Source organism: Centroberyx gerrardi, chromosome 4 (assembly GCF_048128805.1).
Source record: "Centroberyx gerrardi isolate f3 chromosome 4, fCenGer3.hap1.cur.20231027, whole genome shotgun sequence".
In the NCBI taxonomy this organism is placed as follows: Eukaryota; Metazoa; Chordata; class Actinopteri; order Beryciformes; family Berycidae; genus Centroberyx; species Centroberyx gerrardi.
In genome coordinates, this window is record NC_136000.1 from 3,597,016 (window position 1) to 3,614,107 (window position 17,092).

Below are 17,092 nucleotides of genomic sequence, written 5' to 3' on the forward strand. Positions count from 1 at the left end.
AATACTTAAAACTGAAGTTGTGAAAGCTGCAGACTTTTGCAAGACCTCAAAACTAGTTACCAAAAACACTCAAATACAGTAACTAGAATAGTTGTAATTAGTTACCCCCTCCCCCCTCAGCTTTGACTCCATTATGAGTTAAAAATTAATATGTCAGATGATTTTTATTTCATTATTTTGTAAAAACAGACGCAATGACTGGCAGCTTTGTGGTGAGACAGTTTTATTAACCAACAGTGAAACACGAGCAGGGTTCATTTCATTCACTCCTCTAGACTCCGCCCTGACGGGAGGTCCAGAGATAAGAATCAAACGCCATTCACCGTGGTGTACGGAATCCCGGGCGGTCCAATATTGTCGTTTGTTCATCAGGTTCATGGTTTTCTAGTTGCTTTCGTTTTAGATAGATCGCTAGATAGATAGAGACTTTATTGTCCAACAAGAGGAAAGGTGGTTCCACGCTTTATACAAAGCGTCACATACACACCACACAATATTCATTTCCTCACACCGCCTTGTTGGGAGGTTCAGAGGTAAAAATCAAACACGACGATGTGTACGGAAGCCCGAGCGGTCAAAACTCTCGACTAGGGAATACATGTAGCGAACAAACAGCACGGTTGTTTGTGAGTTACTAAAGCACTACTTTCCAGATGATAGCGGATCAAACTGGGGGTCAAACTGGGCTCGGGGTTCGTTAGGTTTACACTCCAGTGCACCGTGCGGCTAACACCGCCCTGCAGGGCTGGTTACTCTGCTGCCAGAAGTCAAAGTGATTAATGTGTCCTGTCGCTGCTGATGGAGCCGCAGTGTTTACAGACAGCTCAGAGGACATGAGCAGTGTTTCTAAGTGGATTTACGACACTCTGTAAGACATCAGCCGTGACGTCATGTCGGGCGGAGGCTTCAGCTGGACCGTGGTGGTCCTGACCTGCCAACACAAAGACACGGTGTACTGCTTCCAGAGAGGTGAGACCTTTATTCTGTCTGTCTCTCCCTGCCGTGACGCTGACTGGCCTAAAGGGGGCGCTGTGATCAAAGGTCACAATTTAACTCAACTATAAAGTCTCAAACACCACCTGGAGGGATGATGCATCTTGTTACATCTTGTTAGTTGTATATTTGGTGTTTATTCAGTTTCTGTTCTTCCAGATCCTTAATCTATATCCCTAGAGATACAGTACAACCTGTCATTCTGTGTGTGTGTGTGTGTGTGTGTGTGTGTGTGTGTGTGTGTGTGTGTGTGTGTGTGTGTATCAGAGCTGGAGTTGCGGCAGCAGCGTGGCTCTCTCTCTCGGGGTGCGTTGGTTTTGACGGTGCGGGACCGCCAGGAGCCGCTGGGCAGCGGGGGGGCGACGCTCAACGCCCTGCTGGTGGCAGCAGAACACCTGAGCAACAGAGCCGGGCACACCGTGAGTCCCACTGGGCAGACTGGGCAGACTGATATATGGGTTAGGCTGATCAGATTAGTTTAGACTGGTTTATACTGGTCAGACTGGAACACCCTAATAACCAGTAATCACTTAACAGTCACTGCAACTGACTGCCTGTTCAAACAGCACACACATTTTCTGCAGAAAATTTAAATCTAATTTGGAGGATAGTCTTAAACACAAATAAAAATCCAAAGAACATAATCTAAATTAAGTCAATTGAGTCTCAAAGTCCTACTGGTCTGGATCCACTTTAACTCAGTCAGCAACATGAATACCAATTTATTAATCAAGTAAATTAAGTAATTCATCAAGTAATTAATCAAATATCAAGTAAAACATTAAGGATGACAGAGGAGAGTCGTGGTTATCACGGTGGTCATGGTAATAAAAATTAGGGGCGATGTCATATTACCATATACTGTATAGTAATACCAGTTATTGTCCCATCACTAATCCTATCCTTCTAAAACGGATTATAGGATCACTATAGTTGTTCCTGGTTAGGCTGATAGAACCAGACCAGATTAAGAAGTGTGATTTCATGTGATGTTTTCCTCAGGTGGTGACGGCCGACGTCCTGGACGACGCTCACATCCTCATCCTGCACACAGTGAGTCCAGCAGGCCCCTTGCTTCTGTCCTCTGTGGTCCTGCAGGTGTTTTTCTGTCTTTCTCAGTCTGTGTTTGTGTGCAGGGTCGTGATTTCCCCTGGAGTCCCTGCAGCCGGGCGTTCTGCTGGCTCGGTCTGGACAAACCAGATCAGAGAGTCCAGGCTCCGGTCTGCTGTGTGGACCTGCTGCTGGACCGCCTCAACAACCAGGTCAGGTCACATTTTATTTGTAGGACATTTCTTACGCAAGGAAACTCAATGTGCTTTATGTAAAAACAATAACATCAAAACACATACAAAAGTAGTGCAAATCTGACACAAAATACACATATAACAAAGCAAATATGCATATATACATTGCATAGAGAAATTTACTGTACATAACCCAGAACAGCCTGACTCAGCATCTGTCTATCCAATTAGTTATGTTGTCAAAACTTAATTCCACTGACAAGTCATCAGATTTGAACGTTAGAACATACTATATGTAATATCCAAATAAAATGTAAATGGAGGAATAATTTTACTATGGTAAATAACACAGTTTTCGTAGTAAATTGGCAATTGTGAAACAGTACTGCTGTAAATAAATAACTCGCTGATAACAGATGTCAATATTAGCAATATGAATACACCGTACTGTAGAGTTTTGATGTGAGGAATGATGGGAGCTGGGTTCAGGCATGCTGGAAGCCATCAAACCACAACATGAACATAATCCTGTTTAATGTGGAGTACCACAGGGCTCTGTGTTGGGGCCACTGCTGTTTACTGTAAACCATTAAACTGTCTGTTGGTTTGTCTGTTGTTTACAGATCTGTCCTGCTTCTCCTCCTGGTGTTTGGGTTTGCAGCACTGACATGATCCTGACCATACCCTCCGACTTCGGTTAGAGTACTATTAACTATTATTATCCATGGTTAGAGTACTATAAACTATCATTATCTATGGTTAGAGTACTATAAACTATCATTATCTATGGTTAGAGTACTATAAACTATCATTATCTATGGTTAGAGTACTATTAACTATTATTATCCATGGTTAGAATACTATAAACTATCATTATCCATGGTTAGAGTACTATAAACTATCATTATCTATGGTTAGAGTACTATAAAGTATCATTATCTATGGTTAGAGTACTATAAACTATCATTATCTATGGTTAGAGTACTATTAACTATTATTATCCATGGTTAGAGTACTATAAACTATCATTATCTATGGTTAGAGTACTATTAACTAATCATTAATTAATCAGACTGTCAGTAGGAATGTCTGTTATTTCTCCTGTACTGACGTTCCTGTGTGTCTGTTAGTTTTGTCCTGGGAGGGTTTCTCTGGCGTTCGGGTTTTGGCTTTACCAGGCGACGTTTCCTACGCAGCCAATCATGGAGTCTACCTGACCGACCAACAGGTAAATACTTGACTGTCATGTCTTTTTATCATTTTATTTTACCATTATTGTTTTTAGCCTCTTATGTTTTTACCTTAAAGTATGTTGTTTTTTACTTGTTTCCATTTATTTTATTAGTTTGATGTTGATTTTATTTGATTGGTAAAGCACTTTGTAAATACATTTTTTGAAGTGCTACACAAATAAAGTTTTTAAATGTATTATTATTGCAAACAAGTTTTAGTAGCATTCACCATGGCGCAATGAATAAAGAGTAATGTGTGAGGGTGCGTTTGTTTTGTCTCCCAGGGTCAGGTCAGGGACATCATCTACAAGGGAACAACGGAGCAGATCCAACAAGCTGTGATGCCTGATGGGAAAGTGCCACTGGTACGTCCTCCTTCCTGCTGCCAGCAGTAGAATCAAGCGCACCTTCACTAGCTGTAGGAAGTAGGATTTGACTGACATGGATTTAGAAGGCAGATACTGATATTTGTGTATTGAAGCTGCTGATATTCAATATCTTTAAATCTGATGATTTTCATGTCAAACACATTCCAAATAATGACAAGTATTCAGTGTTTTGAAACAGCATTTTGACCATGAGACACTAAAACTCTCCACTGAAACCCAAGATAGTAAGTTCAATTTTCACAAACACATCTGATTAGCACATTAGCTAATGCATCTAGTGGAAGCAAATGTTAGTGTTAGCAGTGGCTAGTAGTTGCATGTTCACATTAACATCAGTGTGTTTGCTGGCTAGTTAGCTAGCTAACAGTTTGTTCAGGTTAACTGAGCTGACTCTTCTCAAGCTACAACTCAGAGTGTTTTGGAGTAGAGACTAGGGCTAAAGACAAGACAGTTTACTGTGTCACAGTAACCAAATCCACCTTATCACACTATTCACTTTTACTGAGAACATTACTGAATGGATCTACAGCCACACCACAACAAGCTGACTCAGCTGCTCTCTGTTTCTAGCCTGGTAGATTTAGACTTTATTAACTAACAGATAATTCTCCAATGTTCCTGCGTTATTAACAAATAAATACTCTATCCAGAGCTGATGTGGTCTGTCTCCCTGCCTGTCTGTCTCCCTGTCTGTCTCCCTGCCTGTCTGTCTCTCTGCCTGTCAGTAGGTGTCAGGTCCAGTCTTCTTCAGCAGGTTTGTATCAGAGAAGTTACTGCAGACTCATGTCACTCCTCCTCTGGACGGCTGCACCTACCTGGGCCTGGACTCCGGAGCTCCGCCCCTCCAGGTACCTGTCTGTCTGTCTGTCTACCTGTCTGTCTGTCTGTCTGTCTGTCTGTCTACCTGGACTCTGGTTTTGTTGTCATGCCAGCTTTTACTGATGTTGGATAATTGAAACTCTTCTTTCAGCCTTTTATTTTGCCCCTCTGTCTTCCTGTCGTTCTCCAGATCTCTCTCTTCCTGGATGTGTTGAAGAGTCTCTGCTCAGATCAGACTCAGGATCAGTTTGTGAGTGAGGAGCGAGCCGGCTGCAGTTCGGCTGTCGGTCCACAGGGGGCGGCGGTGAGGAGCGGGAGGGCGGAGCTGTGGAGGATCCTGAGAGGAACTCCGCTCAGTCTGGGTAGATGTCTCTCGCCTCTCTCTCTCTTTAGACCCATCTATCTTTCATCAAGACTAATGCTGAATGGCGACACAGCAAACAGGCCACGCCTACAAAGTGCAATACAAGTGCGAAACCCTGTTCAGTGTCTATGAGTAAAATAAAAAGTCAAAATTTTCTGTAGTTCGAAAAATTTATGTGAAATATAAATGGTGTAAATAATTTGTCGTTACCTTTTCACAGCTGTCAAACAACAGCATGATCATTAAAAAAAAATTCAAAATGCTAACATGACTCCTCTCTTGTATGGAAGTTTGCTAGCTTGTTAGCGTTTTAGCAAGTGTTGCTGGAATTTCCTCTTTTCCAGTGTTAAATGTCCATTACATGCACTTAGTAAAGGCAAAGCAAGTTTATTTATATAGCACATTTTGTACACAAAGGCTTTATACAAGGTACATAAGACATTAGATAAGAAATACAGGATAAGATAAATAAAACAAACAAATAAAAAGAGATAATAAAGTGTATAAATGGGTGAAGTTGTACCAGGAAACCATTTCAGCCTCTACCAGATGTCCATGTCCTGTCCTCAACCGGGTCCTCACCAATGCTTTGGTCTCGTCCTGACAGTGTATGTCCCTGGCGGTTGCTATGACTACCTGACCCTGTCTGGAAAGCAGCATGTGGAGCGTCTGAGCCGTGATTGGACAGAGAGAAACACTCTGTCTCACCTCCAGGTGACGCTTCCTGTTCCTCATCATCTTCCTGAGCCCGGCCCCAATGAGGTCCTCAGTTACCATAATGAGTTTCACCAACACTGACCAGCTTCCTGTTTCCCCTCAGAGAGAGCGAGGAGTGAGTGAAGGAGGCCGGGTGATCAACAGCATCCTGGAGGGAGACGTTGCCGTGGCGACCGGAGCCGTGGTGCAACACTGCCACCTACAGGTCAGGAGTTTACTGCTGTTACTCCAGACTCCAGAGTTTAAACTCTAACAATGCAACATATTTTATGAGCTTATCGTATGTTTTGCATGTAAAACCTTATTCTGCAAAGTAACTAGTAACTCCAGCCGTCAGATAAATGTAGTGGAGGAAAAAGTACAAGATTTCCCTCTGAAATGTTGTGGAGGAAAAGTAGAAAGTCTCACAGAATGGAAATACTCAAGTAAAGTGCCAGTAGCTCAAAATTGTACTTAGTTGCAGTACTTGAGTAAATGTACTTAGTTACTTTCCACTGGTTTTGTCCTATTAAACATATTTCTGTGTAGATTATTGACGCATTATTTCCCCCTCGCTCGCCGTGTGACCTCTCGGCCCAGGGTCCTCTGGACGTCCCGTCAGGTTGTTTACTGTCAGGTCTGGACTTGTCCTCATCACACATCAGGCAGCTGGCGCTGGCCAATGACATCATCATCCAGGGACATCGGATCGAGCTGGGAGAGCTGAAGCTGAATGTTTACACAGTGATGGGAGCGCAGGACGACCTGGAGGTAAAAAACTGTTTAACCAGCTCAGACTGGTTAGACTGGTGTATGGTCTGATAATTGATTATTGATTATTGAATTGATTATTATTATGGGTTTCAGCTGAGAGTTTTTTCTGTCTAAATGCTGTTTCAGAGGCTTTTCCATCCTGACAAGAATAAAATTCTGGAGGAATCACTGAATACTTGTAATTTTTTAGCATGAAAATGGTCTAATTTATTCATTTAGATATTGAATATTGGCAGCTTCAAGCCAAACAATGTTGCTATCGGCGTTCAAACACCCATATGGGTCAAACCCTGGTTTCATCCTCTGCCGCCATCTTGGTTTTCTGAGACCTGAAGGAGGATACCACTGAGACAGGAAGATGTGATGTGGAACTTCCTGTCGTCCTTCTGTCCTTCCTCTCTCACCCTGGCCGCCGCCTCCTCCTCCTCCTCAGGTCTCCTCTGATGTCAGCAGCGCCTCCTTCCTCAACCACAGTTGGAGTCTCTTCTACAGCAGAACTGGAATCCAGTAAGACTCTGCCTGCTACTTGACCTTTGACCTTTAAACATGCCTCAATTCTTCTATAACCTGAAATCAGCTGCTTTAGTGTTCAGATTTTTACCTCTCATATATAATATATACTGTATATACTGTATGTGTAATATGTACTGTATATAGATTTCCTCTCCTGTCCTCTCCTCTCCTCTCCTCTCCTCTCTTCTCCTCTCCTCCTCTCCTCTCAGGCCAGAGGAATTGTGGGTAAGAGGAGAGCAGCGCGCCCTCCTGGAGGCTCGTCTCTTCCCGGTCCTCCACCCCAGAGGAGGCGGTGTGGGTCTGGAGGGAGGCGTCGGCTGGCTGCTGGGGGGCGGCGGCTCCCTGCGGAGGTGGAGGGAGGCGTGGAGGCTGTCGCTGAAGGAGGTGCTGTCACTCAGCCACCAGGAGGCGGAGCTCCAGTGGAGGGAGGAGCTACTGTTCCTGGCGGGGAGGAGGAGGGTGGTGGACGTCCTGAGGAGCCGCTCAGACGTCTGCCTGCTGCCCTGCTTCAGAGCCGCGGTGCTGGGCGGCCAGCAGGGGGTGCTGCTGGAAACACTGGACTGCAGTGAGTCGCTGCACAGGAACAACAGTAATACTGAGAAGAAGAAGAAGAAACTTTCTTTGTTTAACGCTTTTTTAAATTGGAGTCTACAAAGTGCTTTCACAATCAAATAAAATCAAACATCATACTCATAAAATGAATTAAATTAACCACAAGATAAAAGGATAAAAAGAGGCTAAAAACAATATAATAGTAAAAATACTAAGATAAAAGAAACACAGCAGAAATCACAGTAGAAATCACATTTGTATAGTTTGTTTTAAGAAGTGAGTAGGGCACTATAAAATCCAAATTCCTTCTTATTTTTTTCCATATTCGGATTTTTCAGTTGTAATTTTCATGGTTTCCAGTTTTTATATAGCAAAGTATAGTATAGTATAGTATAGTATATATATAGGTGTATGTTAGGATATGGAAAATTAGCTAATAAGATGGAAAAGTCATTTTTCACCTTATTTTGTAATCGATGAACCCCCCCAATCCCTCTCTCTCCAGTTGCAGCAGGTAGGAGCGTGGAGCTGGGGGCAGAGCCAGGTCCGGGGGCGGAGCCAGGTCCAGGGGCGGAGCCAGGTCTGGGGGCGGAGCCAGGTCCGGGGGCGGAGCCAGGAGCGGAGCTGGGCGTGGCCGCTCGTTGTCTGTCCTGTATTGCTGATGTGTTGGTGTGCATGGCGGGGGAGGGGCGGGGAGGGCTGAGGAGCGGGCCGGCCGCTAACGAAGCCTGGAGCTCCGCCTACTCCCTGCTGGAGGAGGGGGACCTGAGGGGCGGCGTCCATGCCCTCGCCACACAGAGAGCTCATTGGCTGAGCAGGTGAGAGGGGGCGGGGCTAGAGGGAAGTAGGGAGGCTTCTGTGGATTGTTTTTCTGTGTGTTATGAGAAGCTTGGTGCTGACACACTGCTCTGCCCCCTGCAGGCCGGACCTGCTGGTTCGGGCGGCACGGCACTATGAGGGTGCCGGCCAGGTGCTGCTGCGGCAGGCCGTGATGTCATCACAGAGGTTCATATCCATTGGCCAGGGTGAGGTCCCGCCCCTAGAGGAATGGCAGGAAGTGGAGTGTCCGGCCAGACTGGACCTGGCAGGTGAGTCGACCGCAACACTGCCGGCACTTTAAACCTTTAATGTTAAACAGCGAGTCAGTCCCAGTTTCAGAAATTAGAATTAGGTCTGAAAGTAGGCAGTCCACATGTCTCTCAGCCAATCACAATGCGTGGACAGGACTAACTGTTAATGTAATGTAATGAAGGAGGACATTTTTATTGTCCGTTCCCTATTATCCTTCAAAATGTACCAAAAAGTGCTTCTAATTCATTTAAACAGTAACAACATTTGGTTTAAAAAGTACCATCATTTGGTCTAAAACCTTGGTTTGGTTTAATCAGTTCCATTATTTGGTCTAAAAAGTTCGGATGTTTGTGTTCAGGCGGCTGGAGCGACACTCCGCCCATCGCCTTTGAGCTCGGCGGCTCAGTGACCAACGTTGCAGTGAAGGTGGATGGGAAGCGTCCTATTGGTGCCAGGGCCCGTCGCATCAGAGAGCCCCGCCTCCTATTGGTCAGCCACACCGGAGGGCGGGACTGTGGGGTTTCCATGGAGACGGTGTGTGAAAGCCTGGATGACCTGAAGGACCACTGTCAGCCACATGCACCTGGTAACCACGGTTACTATGGGATGGACTAGTTATTATGGGATAGATAGGATATAATGGGATGGATTAGGTTACTATGGGATGGATAAAAAGGTCACCATGGTTACTATGGGATGAACAGGTTACTATGGGAAGGACAAGATTTTATAGGCTGCATAGGTTACTATGGGATAGACAGGATATTATGGGATGGACAGGATCAGTGATATGGCTGTAAATGTATTTTAGGGGCCCTACTGAAGTTTTTGTGTGTTTTTTTTGTTGTGTGTGTGTGTTGCAGGAGCCCTACTTAAGGCGGTGTGTGTGTGCAGTGGTCTTGTGTCTCTCTCCTCCCAGCATCCTCTGGGGGATCAGCTGATGCAGCGGTGGGGAGGAGGGGTGGAGCTCCACAGCTGGTCAATACTGCCCACCGGATCTGGACTGGGTGAGAACCTACAATATCTACCACCAATAACACAAAAACTACAACATCTACCACCAACAATACAAGAGGCTGATCTCCTGTCGGCCTGCAGGTACCAGCAGTATCCTGGCGGGGGCGCTGCTGGCTGCCGTCTACAGATGCACCGGCCGAACCTACGACACCGACTCCCTCATCCACGCCGTCCTACACCTGGAACAGATACTAACCACAGGTCTCTCGTCCTCCCCCTCTCTCTCTCTCTCTCTCTCTCTCTCTCTCTCTCTCTGTGTCTGCGGTAGTTCTGTTGTTCAGAGTCAACAGCTGAATCTCATTTCAGGAGTGTGTAAACTCCGATGTTCCCTGTGTCTGCTGCTTCTCTGGTTGGACTGAACTTCCTCTTCTCCTCTTCTCTCCTCCAGGAGGAGGCTGGCAGGACCAGGTAGGAGGTCTGGTGGGCGGAGTCAAGGTGGGTCGTTCCAAAGCGTCGCTCCCCCTGCAGGTGGAAGTGGAACGTCTCAGTCCTCCAGAACACTTCCTGGCTTCCCTGGAACAGCACCTCCTACTGGTCTACACCGGCAAAACCCGCCTGGCACGCAACCTGCTGCAGGTTAGTCCTACTGTCTGCTCCTTACCAGAAGGTCGCCGGTTTGAATCAGCTGGTGAAAGTCAATGAGTAACACTCTCCCAGTGGTCAAAGGGGAAGATTTTGGTTGTTCTGGTCAGCGAAATGTGTAGAACTGGATAAGATGAAATGTGAATGTATGAATGTGAGGATGTCGACTTTTCCTGGACAAACGTTAAAAACCAACCGTGGAGAGATTCTGGGGCACCGGGAAAAGGACGAATAGTTATTAAATACTACTGTTATGTCATCTGATAGAGGTTAATATCCATCTTAACAAGTCATTTTAATCATTTTAGTAATGTTGTGAATGAGTGAAAAATTCTGCCAGTAGAGTGAGATAATTCTACTTTTTTCCAATGCAGTTTCAGTCTTGTTTCAGGAATTTTCTAGAAACAAGTGTCAGTATGTTGAAACATGGCAGAGCGAGGCACTTCACACCACTAGTATCAAGAAAATTACTCTGGATTCAAGAAAATCAAGTGTCCAAGACTGATCTAGGCTCTGTGGATCTACTGGGGTCTAATGTTGACCTATTGGGGTTGAACAAATTTATGGCCCTCAGTACTTCCCAGCACTGGAATCGTTTAGTTTGTAAAAAATAACCTCTAAAGCCCAAAACCAGAGAAACTAGTGCTGCCTTTCTAAATCTTATCGAACCTGTCAACACAAAGTTAGTCAAGTCTTACAGAGGAACTGGGGCTACAGAGGAGACGCTGTCACCTCAGTAGGTTCAAAGGTCAAACTGGTCATGTTACAATGCTCTGTTTCATTCCACTGACCATTAAATGCTTCAGCAGTTAGTGTTTTACACCAGTACAGAATCATAGAAATGGAAACAAGGAACCAGTTTAAACTTAGAAACAGCTCTGGTCCAGTTTGATATGCAGTATTATAGTGTGACTACTGTTGTTGTTGCTGCTGGTTTTGGTGGTGGTGATGATGATGATGATGACGATGATGATGGTGTTATCCTCCAGGATGTGGTGCGTAGCTGGTACAGCCGTCTGCCCTCCATGGTCCAGAATGCCCAGCAGCTGGTGGCCAACGGCGAGGAATGTGCCAGCGCCTGTTCAGACGGTAAGACTGGTAACCAACCAGGTTAATACTACTACTAGAACTAGAACCAAGTTAATATACTAGAACTAGAACCAAGTTAATATACTAGAACTAGAACCAAGTTAATATACTAGAACTAGAACCAAGTTAATATACTAGAACCAGATTAAAGGAAAAATCCCCTCAGATCCTCTTCCACTGTTAGATCTCATCAATCAGTGATGTTAAAGTCATTCCAGGAGTTATTTTGTGCTCAAGTGTTGTAATTTACTTTTTTGGTGAACCCACTTTCCCTCAACCTGCCTCATCTATTTCAACTTCAGTTAGTGATTTCCTGCGTTTCCCAGAATGCATTTCAACAACCTGCAGAGAATGGCTGTGAACTGTGATCTGTGATCGCGGCCGCGCCCCTTAAACAAAACCAGCACAGAAATTAAACATGTCTGTTCAATTCTGTTGAGACGGACAAGTTGTACATTTCAGCTGTGGTCCAAGATCTGAGGACCTCCAATATGGCCGCCAGAGGGGGTGTTACATCACCTGAAAGTCCTCTATAGTAAGGAGGTCAAAGGTCAAAGGTCAGGGCCTCATCCCTTTGCTCCCCTCACATTCAGCACTAGATTTCCCTTCATCCTTACCTCTCTCTCTCTCTCTCTCTGTATCTGTACCCCCCCTCTCTCTCCCTCTCCCTCTCTCTCTCTCCCTATCCCCCTCTCTCTCCCCCTCTCTCTCCCTCTCCTTCTCTCTCTCTCTCTCTCTCTCCCTCTCTCTTTCCCTCTCCCTCTCCCTCTCCCTCTCCCTCTCTCTCTCCCTCTCTCTCTCTCTCTCTCCCTCTCCCTCTCTCTCTCCCTCTCCCTCTCTCTCCCTCTGTCTCTCTCTCTCCCTCTCCCTCTCTCTCTCTCTCTCCAGGCTCTCTGTCCAGACTCGGACTCTGTCTGGATCGGTCCTGGCAGCAGAAGAAGCTGATGGCTCCTGGTTGTGAACCGGGGTCGGTGCGGTCCATGATGGAGGCGCTGAGGCCGCTGGTCCTGGGTCAGAGCCTGGCCGGGGCGGGAGGGGGGGGGTTCCTCTACCTGCTGACCCGGCAGCCTCGGCAGCGCCAGGCGGTGCTCCAGGTCCTCAACAACACACCGGTAAGCAGAAAGACTGGCGGTTTGGATCCGTCTCATAGGGAGTTACTGTTACCAAACTACAACTAGCTCTTTATTGTTATCAAACCACAATGAGGCCTTTAGAGGGTTTTTTAAATATTATTTTGAGGCATTTTTGCTTTTATTTGATAACTGACATTGGGCTTGGGCTGGTGGACATGTGATAAAGTTCCCAGGCTGGATTCAAACCCACGATGTCATGGTTACGCAATGTGTGCCATAGCTAACTGAACCACCAGGAAACCCCTTTTAAAGCTGTCAAAACACAACTAGCCCTGGGTGGGACTGTGGAACCCAATGACTTATTAGTTAGCATGATGAACTGATTACTGAAGTGATGATGGATTGATTAGTAACCATGGTGATAATTGCTCTGCCCATAGGGTCTTGGAGACTTCAGTGTTCACTCAGTGGAGTTGGACATGGACGGGATTACGGTCCTACCACCATCCTGAGGACACGGACACACACACACACACACACACACACACACACACGCCTGTCCACACACTGACTGACTGATTATCTGGTAATGTTCTCTAAGCCAGGCTCATGTCAGTCAAGATTTCCAACACCAACAGCAGGTTGATTGTTATAAATCATCTCTAGCTGAAGTATTAATTATGAATAATATATAATGATATATATAATGATGTATAATTTAATGATGAATGTAAATGATTGAACAGTGTTGACCTCACAAGTATTGTCATTCTACAGAGATGTGAGTATGAGCGACCAGGGCAAATACTGGTACATTATAACTGTCCTGCAGCCAGTTCAGGTCTCATTGTTAAAGAGAAACTTCCTATAAAATGAAGGTTAAATTAAAAAAATAAACTTTGGCAGGTAACCAACTGTCAGTGAAAGTGGCTGGTGGATTCTGGGAGTTATCAGCCACTAGCAGACTGCCTTATATACAGCCATTTTTCCCTGGTGAGCACTGGTCAGGAAGACTCTAATGAATAGTTGATTAGAAATATCTGCATCGAAGTAGCTAACTGTAGAGCAGAAAACAAACAGCAGTGTTTCTGTTTAATCTATTTTTGATAATTGAGCTGTGTGATTTTCCAGCTGCATGAGAAATGTCCAGTGTTTCATGAAGAGATTTAAACTGTATTCATTTTGTTTATTGACAGAATAAATCTACAGTACAAAAAACTCATACATTTCTGGCATTGCTAATTTGTTAGAGGTGTGTGTGTGTGTGTGAGAGAGAGAGAGAGACAGCACACTAAGAAGACAACATTTTGTTTACTGACATCATCGCACAGGATTTCTGGGTAATGAAGTCCTCAAAATTCAAACAGATACCTCTCATTGCCATTTGGAGCCACCAGGGTGCAAAGTTGCCGGGTGCAGCTTTAATTCACAACCTGTCAAACTGCCTGCTGTCCCCTCTGCTCGTCTATCTGCATCTATATTATCCAAAGCACTATGATTTTATACATATATATATATATTATGAGGGGTAAAAAGCTCAACACTAATGAAGTTGATTTCAGGTTATCAGCCAGTTAGTGTCATCTACCTCTGATATGATGGAGATTCCCCCTTTAAATAATCCAACAATAATAACGTTTTGGGGGAAACACCGAATACTTTCTGGATTTTTTGGCATGAAAAATGGTCCAATTTAAAAATCTTGGAATATTGGCACAAAATATGAGCTACTGGCAGCTTTAATCCAAACACATCGGTATCAGCCTTTAAAAACCGATATCAGCTGAACTCATGTTCAGGTGTTCAGGTGCTGCTGGTCCCGGTGGTAAACCGGTAGCGGTCCTGGTTCCAGTGTCCTTATTTCCCAGCCACCACAGACAGCTGGTCTCGGATGCGTCCCAGTCCGTCCAGTATGGTGTCCAGAGACTCTCTGCTCAGCTCCACCGTCACCGAGGAGACAGACTCACTTCCTGCAGCACACGACTCCTCCGTCTGCAAAACAACACCACAGATAAAATAACACACCACCGATAAACAACACATCACAGATAAACAACACATCACAGAGAGAAACCAACACATCATCACATAGACAAACCTACAGATTATCATAGAAATAAACCTACAGATTATAACATAGATGTGTTCAGACCAACCTTGATCTGGACCAGGCAGGTGGGAACAGCCATGCGACTGACCGAGTCCGAACCTGTCACCATGTCAACTCTCCAGTCCAGCTCCTTCAGCTGGGGCAGGGAGACTGCACACACACACACACACACACACACACACACACACACACACAGGTTAGAACCGAACACACGGACATGGCCACAGTGTCCTTTAGATAGAATATGAATGTAGAATCAAACTTACTTGGGTTACTGAGAGCCTCAGTTCTCCATGTTGGACTGAAAAATAAAAACCAGACGGCTGGGTGAGACATCTAATGAGGCCAACAGCAGAACAGGACAACAACATTACAACCGACCAATAGGAAGCAGTGTAACCGACCAATAGGAAGCAGTGTTACTGACCAGTGCTCCAGCAGGATCTTGGTCAGCAGGTTCTTCAGGCTGGAGTGGAACGACTCGGGGAACAGAGCGAGGATCTGATCTGGAGAGCTGAGGTTGTGGAAGAGGATGTGGTGAGACAGGAGGTGGAGCGCCTGGACCAGCTGCAGAGAGACAGACAGACAGAGAGAGAGAGAGACAGACAGAGAGACAGACAGAGAGAGAGACAGACAGACAGACAGACAGAGAGAGAGACAGACAGAGAGACAGACAGACAGACAGACAGACAGACAGACAGACAGAGAGACACACAGACAGACAGGTTAGAAACAAATACAAACAAGCAGCAGCTGTCCAGTTTCTATTAAAGTAAGAATCAGTGATATTTTCCTCTAAATAACTGTCTGTCCTGCTCCTCTCTCTCTCTCTCTCTCTCTCTCTCTCTCTCTCTCTCTCTCTAACTCAGCAGTGATCCAACCTATCTCCAGTTCATGAATCTTCTCCTCTGTCTGTTCTAAACAGCCGGTGTCTGGTCGCTCTTTCCTGGGAAAAATCCTCTGCCGCACAGGAAGTGATGCGTTTTACGTTTCCGGTTTGTTTGGAACAAACAGAAGAAGAAGAACTGGGTAGTTAGCATGAGCAGTGATAGCCACCATGGCTGAACAGACAGAGAAAAGAGAAACTCAAACTGCAGCAACAGAAAGAAAATCCAAGCTCCGCCCACACTGTTTGATTGACAGGTGATCTGTGGGAAGAGCAGAGCAGAAACACCACAGCAAAGATGGAAACATTTACAGGACATTTGTTTATATGAAAATGTCATGTAGATGTGTGTGTGTGTGTGTGTGTGTGTGTGTGCAGAAGCAGGTATATTCAGTTCAACATGGACTCTGAACACATTTTCCTCTGATTTGACTCTGTTTTCCTCTGATTTGACTCTTTGACTCCTCTGATTTGACTCTCCTCAGCCTGTGGAACAGGCTGAGGAGAAGGCATCACACACACACACACACACACACACCTACACACACACACCCTCTCTGTACCTGAGCAGCCTGGGCGGCGGGGATGCTGAGCGCGGCGGCGGTGCTGTCGGCCAGCCGGCGGCTCGGGGCCCGGTGGCTCTGAACACACACCTCCCTCACCGCGTCTTTAGACGGAGCCTCAGGAGACAGAACGGTTCAGAGTTAACTGCTGTTACACACACGCAAAAACACAAAAACATCTTATTTCAGAAAAACAGGAATTTATATAACTTACTCCAGTTTTGATAATACTTACTAGTACTACCTCAAAGATTCATTTTGTTAAATATCCAATCAAAGGCAACATAAACTCAGAAACAGTGAAGTATATAAGGATCTGAGAGCCATACAGTGTACAAACAATGTAATATGAAGAATTCAATAAAAGAAGGAATGCAAAATGATTAAGCCTTAAGTTGTAACCTAGTTTATAAGTATTTCTTTTAGTTTACATGCTTTTCTTCTTCATAAATGCAGGAGACTTCAGATAGAAACTGAAGTTTTCTTTAAAAACAGCAGATGGGATTAAAGACTTATGCATTTAGCTTTATGTATTGAAAACATAGCAAAACTCATGATTATGTTGGTCAGAAACACTAAGTTGGAGTCTTCTTTGATTCCACCATATACAGCATCATGTCTAGTAATATTAGTGATCTAACTTCCTTTAACATGAACCAATCCACCCTCATACAGACTAATGTGAGCCTAAACAGCTGGTTAACTGTATTCTGCAGATAGAGAGGAGGGTGAAGTGAGGTGAGCTGAGTTTATCCTCCACTTCATCCCTGTTCTCAGCTCAGATTTGATCAACTAGTTTGTGTTTTATCAAGAAATAAGCAGGTAATGGGCAGGACACACTGCTGCTAATGAAGCTCTCTCTGAATTCTCTAACATTCAACAGTAAACTGACTAATGGAGGCAAGCGGCCTGGAGGACAACACAATAAAACTTTTAGCTGAAAGTCTGCGAGGTAAAAACAGGTTTTTATTCATTGATACCTTCAGAAGAAGCTGCAAGGAAGAGAAATGTTCGCTGGAAACAGTGGCAGCCATGATGACATGTGACGTCACGTGCGTGTCATGTGACACGCGCTACCGCTCATGGGAAATGAAGTCCTGAGACAGAAATGAGATCAAATCAGAT

At 45.0% G+C, this 17,092-nt stretch overlaps 2 protein-coding genes across 2 annotated transcripts; one reads left to right on the forward strand and one right to left on the reverse strand.

The window, feature by feature from the left end:
- Positions 1-607: 607 nt before the first annotated feature.
- On the forward strand, positions 608-13,579 carry fcsk (fucose kinase). Its single transcript, XM_078283063.1, has 24 exons — positions 608-969; positions 1,261-1,412; positions 1,996-2,046; positions 2,130-2,255; positions 2,861-2,933; positions 3,368-3,465; positions 3,754-3,834; positions 4,587-4,706; positions 4,868-5,039; positions 5,649-5,760; positions 5,864-5,963; positions 6,338-6,508; positions 6,945-7,018; positions 7,234-7,589; positions 8,082-8,120; positions 8,193-8,394; positions 8,498-8,664; positions 9,006-9,233; positions 9,511-9,654; positions 9,746-9,865; positions 10,053-10,240; positions 11,236-11,335; positions 12,224-12,447; positions 12,849-13,579. The coding sequence occupies exons 1-24, from the start codon at positions 891-893 to the stop codon at positions 12,918-12,920; spliced, it is 3,249 nt and encodes a 1,082-aa protein (XP_078139189.1). The 5' UTR covers positions 608-890; the 3' UTR covers positions 12,921-13,579.
- Positions 13,580-13,700: 121 nt separating this feature from the next.
- On the reverse strand, positions 13,701-17,009 carry commd9 (COMM domain containing 9). Its single transcript, XM_071900133.2, has 6 exons — positions 16,948-17,009; positions 15,968-16,084; positions 14,946-15,085; positions 14,785-14,819; positions 14,565-14,668; positions 13,701-14,400 (listed from the first exon to the last, which is right to left on the reverse strand). Exons 1-6 carry the CDS (start codon positions 16,999-17,001, stop codon positions 14,266-14,268), a joined length of 585 nt encoding a protein of 194 aa, XP_071756234.1. The 5' UTR covers positions 17,002-17,009; the 3' UTR covers positions 13,701-14,265.
- Between the last annotated feature and the right edge of the window lie 83 nt (positions 17,010-17,092).